This window comes from Chelmon rostratus, chromosome 18, assembly GCF_017976325.1.
Source record: "Chelmon rostratus isolate fCheRos1 chromosome 18, fCheRos1.pri, whole genome shotgun sequence".
In the NCBI taxonomy this organism is placed as follows: Eukaryota; Metazoa; Chordata; class Actinopteri; order Chaetodontiformes; family Chaetodontidae; genus Chelmon; species Chelmon rostratus.
This window is the reverse complement of record NC_055675.1, coordinates 6,485,200-6,503,069: the sequence shown is the minus strand read 5'-3', so window position 1 is coordinate 6,503,069 and position 17,870 is coordinate 6,485,200. Positions and strand designations below refer to the sequence as shown.

The following is a 17,870-nucleotide window of genomic DNA, read 5'->3' as shown; positions in this document are numbered from 1 at the left end:
TCTCTTTTGTAGATGGGCATGTATATGCTCATTGTTTGTATATCCCCATCCCTTCCTTACAGCCAAAAGCTCTAATGCCGCCCGACCGCTTCGTGCCGCCTTTACATGGACATGGCAACTGATGTACACGTTCACCCCCATCTATGTCATTTCCTTCCTAGTATGTTCATAGGTCCCACCCCGTCTCACACTCCCTCCTCCCAAACCCTTTACGTAGAGATTCTAAGATATGTACAGTCATCCATTTATTCACTGCTGATGAAGTTAAAGTCGAGCAAAAAAAAAAAAAAAAAGAAAAAGAGTCATCTAATCAGGCTGTAGATATTTATGGAGAGACTTATCTATCAAAGCAAGAATTATAGATATACAGTTTTCTTTTTTATACAAAATTAAATTACTATTAAAAAAAAAGATATCCTGAACAGAATGGTGAAGATTATTTTTCATGTCATGATGTGTGGATGTATGTGTTGTTGCCTCCCTGTACCATCCTGTCTAAAAAGAGAGATATAATCAGAAATTGCTAAAAAAAAAAAAAGAAAAAAAAGAAAAAGAAACTAACCTAACTTGTCCAAAGGCATTCTTACACAACTTTCTTTTGTAAATTTTTTTTTTCTTCCTGCCAAAATCATGCGGGCAATTTGTTGATGTAAGTTGACAAAACTGATGGTATGCTTTCTTCCTTTGAAAACTGTTTTTTACTTTCTTTTTGTAGGCTTTTATGATTTTCCGAGCTGTTCCTTTTTTTTTTCCTGTTTTTTCTACTTACTTCTTACTAATCCCTCTCTGGATAGCTCTATCTGTGGCTTTACTTTGTGAATGTTTTTTACAATGTTTGCTCTAACTCTGAACTCTTTTTGCAATGCCTTTAATTATTATTTCCGTTTCCTTCATTTCCGTTGTGTTCTTTTCTTTATTGTTCCAAAAGGTTTGCATCTCTTTATAGTGCCCTGTTTGTGAGCCTTTGCAATGTACAAACAAGCCACTTTGGCAAGAGGATAAGCAGCTTCAATAGACATCTGAATGTTTCAAACTCTTTGTAGTGGTCCAACAACAGGTTTAACTAATAAAGCATGCGCTATCAAGTGTACTAAAATGGGTTTATTATAATGAGTGCATGTGGAAATGAAGCAGCAAGGTCCCTGTAGTACAGCAACCTGGAGAACAGGAGCTGATTCTTCCTCCAGGAAGTAGGAATCACAGCAAACATTCAGGTGTCGTTGAACTGTCCGGTGACTTTGTGCCATTGTGGTGACTGTAGGGGTCAAAAGGCAAGAGGCTAGGGCCAATAGGGGAGCCCGCTGATGCTCAGGAGAGAAAAGTTCCCTCCATGTTTAGGACTTGTGAGTGGTGACTTTTTGCTGGTGCAGTCTTCCTCATAGATCAGTGTGTGACCCTCTGGTAGTCAGGTTCTTAAGAGGCTGGGGGGGGATGTTGGTCCAAAAACACCCCCTCTCCATTTTTAGTTTCCCGTCTTTTTTCCGCTTTATGATGCGGGAGTTGTTAGTATTTGTTCGGCCGTGTAGGTCAACGGGGTTAAAAAGCAGCTCTCTGAGCAGCTACACGAGACACCTTACAAACACTTTCTCATTTCAGACTTAGTTAGCTGGCTTTCAGGCCCACTGGCTTGCACTTGAATTGCAAACAAATGCTAATACCCTCTGCTTCTTTTTATCCACAGAGCGCATCTTTTGGTGCTCAGTTTTTGAAGGGACTAAAAAGGATTTACACTTGGAAGATAAATAAAACAAGCCTCTTAAAAGCCTGTACCAGTCATTTATGTCGAGAAATATGCAGCATTATCAGGCAGAACTAAATATAGGGCCTCAATTTGTGCGCCACTACATGTAATTCACACTGTTTTATTCACAATAGAGAGAGATGAATATGCCTGCAGCACGTAGAGCATACGATAAGCAGGACTAGTTTGTAGTGCAGTGTAAATGTAGTCCTGCTGTCTGACGACATGTCGGAGTGAATATGTGGAGTCAGTTTAATGTGGCTCACCCTTGTGCATCCCTCAAAGCCTTTTGATGCAATGTAAACTTCATTTATGGCTGTTTGAAAGTTTTCTTTCAGTTTGGGTCTTGTTTGGTTCTGAGTTTCATTGTTTTTGCACTGGTACGGTATTTTCTGTTCTTTCTATCTTTCTTTCTTTCTCTTCAGTTCATTTCCTCCCTTTGTTGAGCTTTGCTTTATTCGTTCTTTGGTTCTCGATTCTTTTGGTGTTTGGCTGCTTCTTGCTTTGCTGACCGAAGTCTTTCGGCGCTCTGACTGGTGTCCGTGTCTCTGCTTCACTTTCCAGGAGGGGAGCTAGTCATCCCCGTGCTAGTCGAGGACCCCATAGACATCCCTTCTGTATCCACCCGTTCTCCCTTCATCCCCCTCCCCCCAACCCTCCGCCCCGTCCTCACCATTATTGAGACCACCAAAGAATCCTTGGCCATGGCCACTGAGGCGGGGGTACCTTGCTTGTCGGACCGAGGCAGCGATGATTGTGATGGTGGTGATGGTGGTGATGATGGTGATGATGATGATGATGATGGCATGGTGATTTCGGGGTTTGGCTCTGGCGAAGCTTTCGACTCTAGCCTGCCCCCGACTGACGATGAAGATTTTTACACCACCTTCTCCCTGGTAACAGATAAGATCTTGACCACATCGGCCTATGAAGGCGGCTACAAAGCCCTCGCGCCCAAGTGGGAGGCCAAGGACTTGAGGCCTAGCAAAGCCTCTGAGGCAGGTAGGACTACACCCACCTCACCTCTGCCCGACCCCCGGGGCACGCCGCCGGCGGCGGTCCCCTCGGACACGCCACCCAAGCTGCCCGCCGGGAAAATGAACAACCGCGAGGTAAAACCCCCGCAGCCGGACATAGTCCTGCTGCCCCTGCCCACGTCCTTCGATCTGGACGGCACCAAGCCACGGGGCCCTTTCATCACCTCGCCCATGCTGCGCACGGTACCCGCCGCCTTGCCCACAGTGCCCGGCGTGGTTCGGCGGGTGCCCCCGGGGGCCTCAGAGGTGATCCGGGAATCCAGCAGCACCACGGGCATGGTGGTGGGGATTGTCTCAGCCGCCGCCCTCTGCATCCTCATCCTCCTCTACGCCATGTACAAGTACAGGAACAGGGACGAGGGTTCCTACCAGGTGGACGAGACGCGCAACTACATCAGCAACTCGGCGCAAACCAATGGCGCTGTGGTGAAGGATAAAACACCCAGCGGCAGCGCCAAAGGCAGCGCCGGTAGCAAGAGACCGAAAGACAAGGACAAGGAATATTATGTATAGAAATCAAAAGTCATTTCCCAACACATAGAAAAATAAACTGTTTGGAACAAAGTTATAAACATTTTGACAGTACCATATTGGCAACTGTGATTTAAAAAGGGTAAAATCTCTTGAGAACTCAAAACTTGCTGAGTCACTGAAACATTTACAAAAGAACTTTGGCTTCTGGAAGCACACTTACTATTGTAAGCATTACGAGAGACAATGCAGTACAACTTCACCGGGACTCAGCGTGGATCTTTTTCAGGAGTCCCTGCTGGAGACGTTTGGCAGTGTGAATAACATCACCGGAACATCCACACGGCCCCAAGTGACTGTCGAGAGGTGTGTGATCCTTGGAGTTCTGACGACCTTGTCCATTGTAACCCTGTAAAATACGATCACTGTCATTTCGGCCATTCTGAGCATGCATGTGAGGTGTATGTGACGTGGTGCTGGCATCTGTGTAAGTGAGGGACCTCAAGAAACTATGATTGTCGGGAAAGTTGGAAGTCAAAACATGATTTCACATTACAAGCGGTTTCATTAAATGTAGCTTTCATGGATGCGATACGAGCTAAAGTATATGTGTACTTAAAGCTGTCTTTTTATTTCCAGTTTGTTTTTTATTCATTCATTTAGCAAGTTATTCATTTATTGAGTTTAGGTTTCTTTTGAAGGATGATGTCCAGTCAGGGTTGACCAGGCAGCGACCGCTCAGCAGGGTGTGATGCAGTAATGGTATCTGAATATTTTTCTCCCCCCCTCTCATTACTCAGCTAAGGATTGGATTGCCATGGATCCAAATTCTAGATGGAGGTCAAGCGTGCAGGAGTGGATCCACCAGGCAAACTGCACAACACAATGTCATTTCTCTGAATCTGAAATCCCTGATAGCGTTCGTCTTTCCTTTCTTTTTCTTTCCGTCCAGGTTTTGACACACTTCCTGAGACGCTGTGGCAAAAAGGCATTATCATAATTTGTGTCTGGTGGGCATTTAATTGTCGCAGTCTTTAAAAAGAATAAGAAAAAATCCAGGCTAAAGACTTACTCCAGTGTGAACAAGTGTGATTCTGTTGTCACAGACGACTGTGTCAAACAGCAAATATGTTTACATATTTTATTACATCATAGCCGTTGTGCTTTGCAGGTCAATATTGTACAGAAAATTCAAGTTTCTGTTGGGTTTGTTCAATCCTCTTCTTGTATAGACGGACCATTTGATTTGATTTCACTGCTGTTACAACATGACAGAAATAGCATTTTTACTCTTTTGCCAGTAACGCCCGGAGATAAAAAACGACGTGCACAGGAACATTTGTTTCGGTGGGGAGCAAATGTTGTTAGATTAGAGTGTAGTCTCTCTGGATGGTGTTCCTCTTCAGTCGCATGAATATTTGACCACGGGAAGCTGTCAGTCAAATAGAAAACACCTCCCTCAGATCTTGTATTAGGGACCCCTCCTCATTCTGAAGTTACTTTCATCATGTTCTTTATTTTTTTATTGGAAATTTAAAAAACAGAACAAGAGAATAAAGACAGATTATGATGGATTTGGAGATCTGTTGCTAGCACCTTACTGACTTACAGGTGTTTTCGTTTTCTTTCTTACTCTGACGTCGATGTTCTCGTCTGCTCGTCTTTTTGAATTTGTTTTCTTTGTTATTGTGTAGCTTAATTTCATGTCTCATTTTTATGACATTGTCCTCCGGCAATACGTTGTTTTTTTTTAATGTCATTATTTATTGCTGAAGTTATTCGTTCTCATTCATTTTCATGCAAAATCAGTCAGTGTGTACGTTCACTTTGATTTTTTGTGTTGGTACTTGGCTTTTTCGACCAGTTAATTATTACTGTCTTATGCTCCTTTGACTCCGAACAATTCCCAGAAATAAAAAAATGTTGTTCCCAAACTTTTTGGATGTCAGACTGCGGGTGGCTGTCACTCAATCATCCACGCTGTGGTGAAGAGGCAGGAGAAGCCGCAGCGAGAGGATGGAGATAGATACCGTCTACGCCGAAGACTGTTCACCGAACCACAATTTCTCATCCATTTGCTATCACTTCAGTGATTTCCTTTTATACCAAAAGTGGTATCATTTCCATTCAAATGAAGTCCGGAGCAGAGCAGCTCAACACTATCATTTACCTATAGATGATTATGCAAATTCATACACTGTTCATCGATGCAACAAGAGAAAAAGGGACGGGTGGAGAAAACGGTTATTACAGGGTCCAGAGTCGTCACAACAGCAAAGGAATGGCTTTGGGTTTCTTTAGAGTCAGGTCTTTGTGAGAGTGCACAGCCAAATGAGATTCTCCACAACCATATGGCCGGGTTATGAGCTACTCAATGGCAGCAGCACCTGCTTTCCCAGCCCGGTTTTACACCGTCCATATTTCGTGCAAATGGGCCTTCACAGAGCTGGTCATTAACTTGCAATAGCCCATTGATGTAGGATATCAGAGCAGCGTGTGTGAGTATATCCAGCTCGCACAATGACTACATATTAACTCATTCGTCCTGTCAGAGGCAATGGGAACGAGGAGGCCAGCAGGGATTTCTTCCACTGAGGGGCCGTTTTTTACATTCTGAGGCAGACCCACATTTCAACATTCATTCTTTTTCTTTGCCAAAAAAAAAAAAAAAAATGTGTGGAAATTTGTTCTGCGTAAGTCAACATAATAAAAAGTTAACGTGTGAGAAAACAACATTCATTTTTAGCACTCAATGACATTCAAACCACGCAGCAGCTTAGCGCAATACGCTGCCCTATAAAGGCGGAGAGCAGTAATGTGTGAAAGGGGGGCTCGCAGTGACAAACCTACAGAGAATTATCATCCTCTCAGCTCTACGGAGCCTTTCAGCGTCCTTTAGCTCATTGTTTTGGTTCATTTTCATCACAGCCACAGCAGATTGCTGTGGAAAGCTCCACTGAAACCTGCCCAAGCACCAAACCAGCATGTTCTCACTCTCAGCTCATCACGTAAAGACCATGATGCATGTGCAGGGCTTTGAAGTCTATCAGACTGCCCAGCGCCCCAGCGCCTTAACAAGTGAGGCCAGAGGGTCCTGACCAAGCGTCCATATATGTGTCGAGGTGGGAGCGAGAACAGGTTGAACAAACGGCACACAGAGAAGCTCGTGAATATAGAGGAGTAGTTGCTCAACTTTATGTCAGTTTTGTGTTTGCATTTTGTTTCTGTTGCCCCCAAATGACCAAAAACTCTGTGTATGCCGGTGTGAAGTTTCCAGGCTGGTCAACAAGCTGCATAGCACATAGCAAAGTTTGTAATGTGTTGATTTTATACCTTTTTCTGCAGATTATTTCACCCAAAACAGTCATTGAACCTACATAGTGCTGCAGTCTGCCTTTGGACAGTCCTCACAGAATGCAACACAAACACTTCTCTCAGCTTTATTTCAGCTTTCTAGTTTTACTGATCTGATCACCCACCAATCAATATTTACACTGAAATCAATGTAATATTTTAATTAATAATTTCATATGTGATTTAGCTTCATCACATCAAATTCCACTTTTACTAGCGTGCTTCTGCTGACATTTGCTCTGCTAGTTACCAGCCTGGCTTAGCTTTTCTATCATGATTGGATACCATCTCATTTCATATGTGGAATAATGTCATTACCAGGACATCAGTTCATCAGCGCAGACGTTTAATTCAATCAGCTGTTTTCACTTGAGCTTTACATTTTAATGGTAAAATATTTTTTATACAGTCAAGCAGACGTCAAAGAGTCAGATTCAGGTCTTCACCCACTTTGACCAAATATAGAATTAGCCTACTGTGTTGACTTTGTAGGGCAGGATACATGTCACAGAGTTTGATATGAGATGTGAAGCTGTGGAGCTGTTTGCCATCCCTGATTAGGTCCTTTCTGAGCTGACTGCCCTTTTTGAAACCACTCAATTTATCTGGTCTTTTGTAAATTGAGCCTCAAGCTGCACCAGTGGTACAACTTCTCTACCTTTATATCCCAACTGTCAGAGCTAATTTGCTCAGGATCAGCGGCATCTGTCAGAGACAATGAACCTCATTCAACATGTTACATTGGGATATGAATCTCAGTCTAATTGTGAGATTGCATGTGGAGAGAGGAAGCTGGCCAGACAACAACCAAAGCATCTCAAAATGCACAAAAGTGGGATCTACTGCATAGTTTTTAATGGAGGAAAAAAAAACAGTGAAAGAGCCTCATAAAAAGATAAAAAGTAAACGGCCTTTTCTGCGGTGCAGAGGGCAGAGATTAAAATAAAAGGCGAATTCTGCAAGGCACTTAACACGACAATGACATCAAGAGAACGGAGAAACAAAAACAAGCACCAGGGAAGATAATTGCAACATAAATCACCACCGAAAGAAAACAGAAAATACAGAAAAGAAGCATCATAGTTTAGGCAAATATTTCCTCAAATAACAAATAAACATATATTAGCAATTCATTTTATGATCATAATGAATTCAAGTCCCCAAAGAAGACCTGTATTAAAGCCGGGAAAGAGAAAACAGCTCCACGTGTAGCTCCTGCAAAGCTCCCGGGCTCAAACCCTGAGACAGCGAGGTGTTCCTGTTCTCACAACCATTAGTCACTTTCAGATTTACAGCAGCAGGGTGCCAGCAGAGGAAACGTATCCATTTGATATTCACAACCCATTTGCTTACACAGTTGTTGGCTGACAAAGTTTATTGATTGGATTTTATGTGTAGCAACTACTTTTCCTTTTAGTCAAATTAGTAGAAGTAGATTACATCAATCCCGCTGATGTCGGCTGGATAATTCATATCTTAATTGACAGAAAAACAATTTACATTTGCTAATGGCTTTTCCAAATGGATTTCTGTGTGTGTTTGACTGCATTAGCTCTATATATAGAGGCCGGGGAATGCTAACAAGGGAGCAGCTTGGCTCCCCTTCACGCATTTAAAGGCTGACAGTTGACCTGTCATGAAATTTTACTTCAACTAATGAACTGGTTAATTCCACTTAAACGCTTTATGGCATGTTTTCCCTTTCGAATAAACAGCGGCTTTGTACGAGCGATACATCAGCTCTGTCACTGATTAGAGATGAAATCTGTTTTTGTTGCTTCCTACACGGAGGCAGGGTGCTGTAAAACACCTTGAGCACTGGGCGCGTCTGCAGCTGGAGCATTTTATGGCTGCCCTGTATAGATTGTAGACATGCAGCTTTTCTTTTTTTTTTTTTTTTTTGCTTTTTTTCCCTCGCCCAGTAAAGATTCAGGAGAGATGCTGTATCCTCCACGGACCGAAGCAAAGCAGCTGTGAAGGCGATGGTGATCAGTCCTGACAGGTAGAATATGAGCCCGCTGACCTTAACTCCAGCATTATGAAGGGCACACACATACACACATGCGCACACCTCAAAAAGAAGCATGTGTGTCTCCTTGCCTGTGTGTGTGTGTGTGTGTGTTGGGCTGCATTAACCATGCCGAGGCTACATTGAAGTTCACACATGCACGGAAAGAGCGTGGCTCAGTGGGTGCACAGGTAAGCATTCATATTCATATGTCTCAGTGGCTGCACATAGTGATACATTATCAGAATAGTCAGGTGTGTATATATGCACTTAATTCACTTTTGTGTCTCCCCGCAGGGAGCACACCTCCTCTTATTCTTCCGCTCCATCACTCAGCAGCCAAAGCTTTCAGTTAGCTCCTCAGCCCTAATTAACTGCCAAGATATGAATGCACTAATCTGGGCTCTAAATCTTCAGTTCCACTGATAAAAGCTTTTACAGGCTGTCATAGCTGCATGATAAACAGCAGGGCTGCTTCCTCGTCCAGTGGACACAGTGCCATCTAGGGACCAGGTCTGGCACCTCAGGATTTTAAGACTTCAGGGTATCTATGCATGCACATATAATGCACGTTAGTGCGTGTGTGGTAAAAAGTCTGTTTTTTGCAGGAAAACCTCCACAAACACCAAAATCTACTGTAATTATTGAGTAATTTGGTGAAATGCATCTGCTATGTGTTTTTAATTTGACATTAGAGCCACATTACCATAACTTTGAATGCATTATCACTGAAGTGGAACAAAATCAGTAAGGTTCGAGCAGGTCCATTTCCTCGGGTGAGACTGGGCTGCAAAATGCAGGAGTGGAAGCGAGCAGAGAGCCTGAGCTGCACAACAAAACACTGCTTCACTGTTGCTCTGCAGTCAAGAGCATCAACAGGCTTGTGAGGATCGAGACAAAGCGGGCGTGATGCTGGCGGGTGCATGAGTACGTGGGTGCACATTTATACTGCATGTCTCCGTCTCAATGTGTGTGTGTCAGTGAGTGATGCTCAAAACTGTGTGTGTGTGTGTGCTGTATCCACTACCTAGGGAGCCAGGCCTCCTATCCAAGCTTGACAGTGTGATTGGATCCAGTGAGAATCCCAATGAAGCAATGAGTATCTGAGCGGCAGCTCCCCTCCCTGAGGTCCCTGCACAGCCCACAGGCCGACCCCAGCCCCGCCTGCTCTGACCAGATGTGAGGCGAGGCGGGCTGGGATCTGGAGGGCAAAAGATCTGAGTGAACTTCAGAACCGTTTCAGCTCCTGCGAAGGTGACTGCGGCAAACCCAGCCGTAAAATACGACCTGATCATAAGTGACGGTGGCAGATAATTGCTGAGGTCTGACAGGGGGGGGGTTGTGGATGCTGCTCAGATCAGATGTGCTGTGTTTGAATTCATAAACACTCAGCTCGGGTTTGACGTGGTTTGGATGCGTTCAGTGATAAAAATCAAAACCAGAAAATTGTTGTAAGTCCAACATTTTGTCAAAAACCTTATTTAGGCTCTTTTTTTAAAACTGCAGCGAATCACCAGCGTTGCTTGTAAAGGTGACTCCCCTCCTGAAAACATCCTCCAAGTTCAATACCAAATGCCACAGGAGGTCTTTTGCCTCTGGCCAGCCAGACGCGGCCAGCTGAGTTGAGCCGCCTGATTATATAAAACTTTTAAAACATCCATCTGGTTAATTTGGATGGCTCAGTGTTGGCAGGTGAAACAGAGTTTATATTAGACGTACAGAGACGCAAATACACAACACCCGCATGAGGCTGCAGCAGAGATCCATGAATCTATTAATAAGCTTGTACTTAAAGTCCTCCCTAAGTACTCAGTAAGTACCAGCTAGCACCATTAAAACTTAACTAGAATTAGTAAATACTTTGGAATGTGTGAGTCGGTTGCTAATATCAGAGAAATATTAGCTATGTAATAACTGGAGCATCGCAAACTGTAGTATCACCTTTATAACAGAGGATAAAACATACTAAACAACATGTTAACCTCCATATGTTTCAGAGTTTGTGTTTGTGTTCATTATTTAGTGTTCAGTTTAGAATGAGAGGGAAATATCTGATTATTATTGGCAGGATTGTTCTCTAATTGGAGACAATCTATAGCTCAAAGGTTTGGAATCACCTGTTTTATTGAGGTTTTTCTTCTTAATAAAGCCGTTTTAATAACTCAGACACCAACTTTATTATTTACATTTGAAATAGTTTCAGCCCAAAAGACGTTGAGTCGATGTTGCCAGGGTGTTGCGTGGCAGGAAGAATTCTGTTGTGACCGTTTTATTCTTCGATTGTGAATTTGTTTTCCTGTCCAGAGAAAGTGACCCGAGATCATTACTGATCCACAAACCGCTGCAGCTGGGCTCTGAATATTTTGGGCCCCTGTTTGTCTTTGTCCCCTCTGCAATCTGCTCAGTGGTTAGATTGATCAGATGCTCAGCTGGTTCTCTGTCATCCACTTCCTGTAGCGTTAACCCTGGACGAACCTGTTTTATTTGGAAGATTTGAGAGAAGCTTTGCTAAAGCAACACGCCTGTTAATTCCAGCTTGTTTTGTCTTGTTCTGTTCCTGTTTGAATCTGCACACATTTTGATGTGAAGCGTCTTTTACCAGTGACTGGTGATTTATATTCTTATTTAGCTGTAGCTCAGAGGTTTCGTTGTCTCTTTCTGCCCTTTCACTTGTCAGTCAGGTTGACCCTTTGTGCAGCGTTTTGTTCTTCTTGTACAAAACATTAGTTTTTATACAAACCCTTCATACAAAATAACATCTCTGTGTAAAGAGGACGGTTACAGCAACTAATCTCTACAAAAGAGCTAGTTTTCAAATTAGGGCAGGGACTTCACAGACACATTCATGTTTAGCCTTTCTCAACTTTAATCTATATCCTGCACGAATCTCCCCGTCTTTACCATCTAACTTAATTACGTTTTTCTTCACCATATCGATTTTTTAACATCATTTTCCCACAGCTGTTCAAATGTGTTCAGGTGAGTTTTATTCTGGATGGTTCCAGTTGGTCACTGATGTTACAGCAGCTGCAGAGAGCAGGTGTAGTTTGTTTTGTAGGTTTCATTCAAAACCTGTTTCATAATCAGTGCAGTATGAAATAAAAGCATAATAAGCTAATGAGAAATATACACAGGAGGATTACAAAGAGAAACTTAGACCAGACTGCCCCTGGGCCAGAGTCAGAAGTCTGAGTCAGAACCCTTCTCCCCCATTTGCAGGCTAATCGTGTATTCATGTGATGCAGTGAGTGATAAGTCATAAACCAATGACACTGAATCTCTATCTGTTACAGCCACGTCACTCAAGTCAATTCACAACTGGGTCATAACAGTCACTGTCTGCTGCCAGTCCATGCACGGCTGCTTCATGTGATTTAGCACAGGTCCTCACAAGTGATGACACTCGAGCGTGGCATAAAGGGCGTGATGAGCCCCCCCGGCTCACAGTGCCAGGAGAGGTCATTCTGGCATCGCGATCAGCAGCCTGCTCCTCCACACCTGTCTGCTATCAAACATGGAAATCGCTCCACTCACTCTGGACTGTTGCATATTCAGTGAGCAAACACACTGTACAGCACTTCATTTTATTTTAAAATGGGTTATAAATACAAATTGTTGCACAACAATTCCACACAAAACATGTTTTTTTTTCCGTTTTGTTTTGTTTTTTTCCTGAGCCCAGGAGAAAATGAGGTTGATACGGAGGCTCAGCTGCAATAACCCATTCACTTATTGAACGACAGCGGCTGGATACACTCTCAGCCTCCGGGCTTTAACGAAAAAGCAGAGCACGGCTGCCTGATTGAATGGGTTTGTAATGCAAGCCAAATAGGTTTGTTCTAATGGGAATCAGCCTCGGTGGCTGCTGCAGAGGCTTATGCCAGCACTATAACAGCAGTCAGCAGCAGTGGCAAACACCCCACCGCTGTTTGATTGGCTGTAAGAGGCAGAGGGGGTTGCTGTGGTTACTAATGGCCGTTTTTGTGGGGTAATATTCAATGAGCCTTAAGTCCAGCCACATTTCTTCCTTCCTTACTGGGTGGAGTCGTTGGCCGGCCATTCACATTCAGCACCACAGACCGTCCTCTGACAGAGAGAGGGGTTACCATCTGCCCCCGTGCATCGCCACCAATTATCATGTGACCAAAGTTCTACATAGAGGCCATGGGATTACTCCATCTGGTGAGGAAGGCCATGAGGTGTGGCTGAAAGCGTCAGAAATTCTTCTTTATGAGAGAAAGAAGGGTTGTTTTTTTTTTTCAGTCCTGTGAGCAACACAAACTTCCTTCGATAAAAGGAATATAAAAGATACACACACAGTATGACTAACTTCTATGTGTAGCTAGATACACTAAAAGTGATTATTTATGTTGTTGGGGGTTGACCTTTCAATTCAAGAGATGTTATTTGTATGTGGAAAGTCTTTCAGTTGGTAGATAATGGCCTGTGCAGGAACAGAGTGGAGGGTCAGAGCTGATTCGAGCACATGGGGGGAGCGGTCTGACTCGTAATGAGCCACCGATGCGACAAACCGCAGGACTCCAGTGGTGCAAAGGTGCAAAGTTGAGCCGAGAGATGCCGAGGGCACGACTAAGCAGAAAGTTTCTAATCTCCTGTAGCTGCCTCACGCTAGCTGTGCAACAGTCCATGTACTGGGGAGCTGAGAAAGTGTGTGTGTGTGGGGGGGGGCTTCCTGTGCTCATACATACAGGGAGAGACGCACTCCTTCTGAACACATCTGAATACTACCGCCACATTTTAAATGACTTTGACTGTCACGCTGCAATTTATTCTGACAAGCTCAGATGTGTGTTACATTTCTCATGGATGTGCAAATGCAGATTACTATTTATTATTATTATTTTTGTTTTAGCGTGGACGCCGCGCTTCCTCTGCAGGAAAAAAACACAAACACTAACCAGTGGAAAGCTCTGAATTTATTCATTAACATCTCTCAACCTGACAAAGTGGAGTAAAGCTGGACTAATGATGGAGCAGAATGTAAATGGGGAAACTAGTCTGCAGGGAGCGGCAGCACAGATCTATGAGTTTGCATGTGTTTTGCAGCCTAATACAGCTTAGATAAGCAGACACTTTCCTCGGGACGTTATCGCATAAAGAAGTACATTAGGGAGCCGGGGTTGTCTGTGAGTGTGAATGAGCCTGCCAAATGTGATTTATTTAGACAAATGTGGAAATATCAATACGATGATGAATGAGGGGTGAAAAATCTGAACGCTGAGATTGCATACGATGCTCAAATTTGAGTCTGAGGAGTTTAAGTTTTGGGAGCAGATGTTATCCTGACACCACCCGAGGACAGTGTACACTACCTCATGCCACATATTGATATAAACGTTCAACAGTAAGAGATTATAAGCAATAATCCACAGCAAAGCAGTGCTAAAATTTTCTTTTCCATAGTCTCAAGGTGTCTGCAGGACTTTCTTGACCAGTTGGGACCTCCATGATTACATTTAGTGCTAAACTCCTAACTGAACCAGCTAGCAGTCAACAGATAACTGTAAAACTACAGTATGCTTAAGGAGTCACCACACAAGTGCCGTCAATCTGTGTGAATATGTGCTCCGAGGATTGTTCGATATTTCCTCTGGACCCTGGCTTTCCAAATGTACTTAGAAGTGAAGGGGAAACAGGGATTGAGCGAGGGCTTAGCGCGGCTCCGCGGCTCATTTTTGCTCTAAGCTTGGTTGAGCTTTGCTTTCCTCTGGATGCTGCTTCATGAAACACACACTCATTTTGTCAGACTGGACCCATAATCGCCTGGACTGAAACACTTTGTTTTGCTTTTGTTATTAAGTCTAATGGAAACTTTGCCTCTTTTAAATACAACACTTATTTTCCTTTTTGAAAATGATCTTAAGAGATAACAGTGCTGTTTCTTCAGAGGATGAGACAGAACATTAGTACTGACTGTGTTCAAAAATGCCAACTCTCACAAGCTTTGATTTTCATTAAGGCGGAAGACTACTTAGCTGTCAATTCAGTTTTTTCTTGTCTTTGAATATTCCGGGCTGCCGCACAAAAGAAACCTGCAGAGGCCTTTAAAGGAGAGGATTTGTGTTGTTCGGCTGGCACACGCACAGCTCCAAAAACCCCACAAGCTCGGATTTAGTAAAGGTGCACAAATCATATTTCTTTTGGGAAGTTCAGCTTCGCAAACTCATAATCATGCATGCGTCTTGTTTGGGATTTAAACACAAAGGCTATGAAAGAGAAAAATGATTTCAGTGAGTGACACTGAAATTATGACCAAACGGTGATTGATTTGACATTTTGGGAGAGTAATCAACAACTACAGCACCGTGATTAAATCACAATAAAAAAAATACTCGACAGTCTCTACGGAGCCCTGAAATTAACAAAATGAATTGAAAGGATATCAGTGAAAAATACATCAACAAATAACACTGTTAGTCAAATAATGAAGATGGATTGTAAAAAGTAAAAAGCTCTAGACTTTTCCTTTAACCTCCAATCAGCTAATGAAAAAAAGCAAAGAGCTTTTACTTTTTTCTTCACCCCCCGCAGCCACACAGTTAAAACAGTATTATAGATCGAGATGAAACTGGCAGAACAGCAGGACTGAGAGAGGAGCAATTACTGCACGAATCAGTGTGCTGCTTCAGCACCACGGACAGCGTCAACACACAGCACAGTCAGACGGCCCATACCTCACAGGTCAGAGACTCCAACATAGACAAACCTCAGTCGGATAAAGGATCAATGAGCCAGACAGACCAGACCAACATGTTCAACTAAACCCCCCCTGCACTCTCTCTGCTGCTAGGGATGGAGGGGGAGGATGGTAGGGTAACAAAAGGGGACGGCATCCCCCCTCGCACTGCCTACTGATTATATGATAAAGAGAATGGCACATCTATGCAATGTCCAGAGTGCGTGTGTGTGTGTGTAAAATCAGTGGATAATGGAGAACAGTGTGTGTGGCTGCATTTAGACGTTAACACTAAGAAAGTTCACTTTCTGGTTATGTTAAGCTGCATGTCTCTCATTTTCTTGTATTACTTATTATTTTGTATGTGTGATTCACATCTAACAAATTGCTACAAAACACTAAAATCTTTAGCTTGCTGTCTAAAATGTTGTAGCTGCTGTTACACGAGTTTAATACACTGATGCCGCAGCAAGCTGCAGCACAGGGATGATTAACATTACATGCACTGAAGTGAGCTTCAGCTGGCTCTCTCACTGCAGGCTGGTGCTTCATGTGTTTAGCCAGTGTTTTCAGTCCAGCTTGATACCTAAGCAGTCCCCTCCACTGATGTTTACAACACATGGACACACTGCTCTGGCCATCCCAGCTCGTTATCATGTAATCATTAGGAAAACTGGAAATGTGGTGATTAAAATGAAAATAGATGTTGTTTGGGAAAAACAGGAGATAGATAATTGTGTGCCAAGACCCCAAAAAATAAAAAGGAGCAAGTGAATGAAAAAAAAACTTTTTGCACTTCTTCACTGATGAAAATATCTTCTACATATATTATTTTATATATTTTTTTTTGTATAATTTATGTTTTACGCACATTTTAATCATTTACAGTAACTGACAGTATTATTTATTGAAGGCTTGAGTTCATTTTATGACTTGCCTGATAACTTTTTGTAAGTTCCAGGGCTCCATAACTGTCTGAATGTTTGAGGATGTTTGGTCAGATTTATACTGTACACCACCTCACAGTATCTTTCAAGCAAGATTATGTACAAGTTTGAGAGAGATACTGTGTTTACGCATTTGAAGCTAAGCAGGAAATGTAAAGGCGACTCTACTCTCTCATGTGGCTTCAGGTCGATCTCTCCAGTGAAGGATACCAGTGGGAGTAGCTGGAGTCTCTCGGCTGCTACAAAGCAAACACTTCACTCAGAAATGAAGGGGACATCAAGTGTGCTTAGAAAACCAAGCGTTTAGATGCATGGGGATTTATTCAGTGCTTACACTTCCTTCATATTTCCTAAAAATAGATTTGTGCTTTTTGTTTGTTTTTACAAATATAAAGTGTAACAAAAAGAAGAAAACGGTCAATACATTTAAAACACGGAAAAACAAAAGATGTGTCACATTTTCATGATGAAGACATCGTGGTATATCAGTAAAAAACAAAACTGCATATTGTTCAAAAGGCACCAGTAGAGTTATATGAAATCATTTTTGCACAAACACGTCATAATAGGTATTATAATAAGCATACAGATTGGTAATAAGGTCAAAAATATTTAAAACGCTGTTGAGCTGTTAAAATTGTTCCAGAGAAACTATTTTGGTTTAAACCTTTTTCAAATCCAGTAAATACATTCAATTCAGATTCTTATAAATAACATTTAAACACTTACAGTATATCCTCCTTTCCAGTGTCCACACCTACATCTTCTCTTCCAAAGTATTTCTCAAAGTTAGCTGTGAAGCCTCACAGTCTTACCCTCCTGCTCTTGAGCACCTGCACTGATTGCCTGGTTGAGGTAGTCGAGGAGGATTAGTGTTGAGTTCAAGGCCTCCTGGTACAGTCCAGTTGTTCTTTGTTCTGCTTGAGCACCAGGCAGGTAGAAGCAGCTGTAAGCACCACGTGTTTGGGTTTGTGGAGATACAGATAAAAGGTTCACTTGAGGTCAAGCTAATCTGACGGCGGTTTGGCCCCGTTGACTGTGGACTCATCGAAGTCTGAACTGGTCAGGCGTTTGTGAGGAGCTGCGGCAGAGGGAGGGAGAAACCGAAAGGAAAAAAGTTATAATCCTTGTGTGTCTGCAACACAGTCACAGCCCAAAGTGTGGGAGCAGTGTACTCTTCTCTATTGTTAATGGTAGTCATGAATAGATGCAGTAATTGTATTGTATATCAACACTAATGTTGAAAAGCCACAGATGTTTTGGCCACCATAGCTCTTGGAGGTAAAACAGACACAAAGCCACAGAAACTATGCGCCTCTCACACGGCGCCAAATATCTATAAGCAGCTTAGGAAAGTGCTACAAGTGATTTTGGCTATGAGCCACTGGCAGTGATACACATACACACTTTCAGAGAGCATTGGTGGAAAGTTTGAGCTCTGGGCACCATGTTGAAAAATCCTGAAAGGAAAAGTGACCGTGCTCTAAGACTGCCACTGAAACTCATCATGTTTAATTATCTATATCACCATTTTAGCTTTGTAAATGATACACTAAACAGTGGAATTTAGCAGCACCGAAACAAATAACCAGTTACAATATATTTTGTCAATATT

General features: G+C 42.8%; 2 protein-coding genes across 2 annotated transcripts in view; one reads left to right on the top strand and one right to left on the bottom strand.

The window, feature by feature from the left end:
* The window catches only part of LOC121621573 (neurexin-3b-like), a 200,720-nt gene extending 195,598 nt beyond the window's left edge, over positions 1–5,122 (top strand). The window contains exon 17 of the mRNA XM_041958047.1: positions 2,984–5,122. Within this exon, the coding sequence (XP_041813981.1) occupies positions 2,984–3,291 (308 nt within the window). The 3' untranslated portion in view covers positions 3,292–5,122. The remainder of the gene's footprint in view (positions 1–2,983) is intronic.
* Positions 5,123–16,574: 11,452 nt separating this feature from the next.
* LOC121622096 (centrosomal protein of 128 kDa-like) overlaps positions 16,575–17,870 on the bottom strand; it is a 38,902-nt gene continuing 37,606 nt past the window's right edge. Inside the window, exon 25 of the mRNA XM_041958933.1 lies at positions 16,575–17,336. Within this exon, the coding sequence (XP_041814867.1) occupies positions 17,263–17,336 (74 nt within the window). The 3' untranslated portion in view covers positions 16,575–17,262. The remainder of the gene's footprint in view (positions 17,337–17,870) is intronic.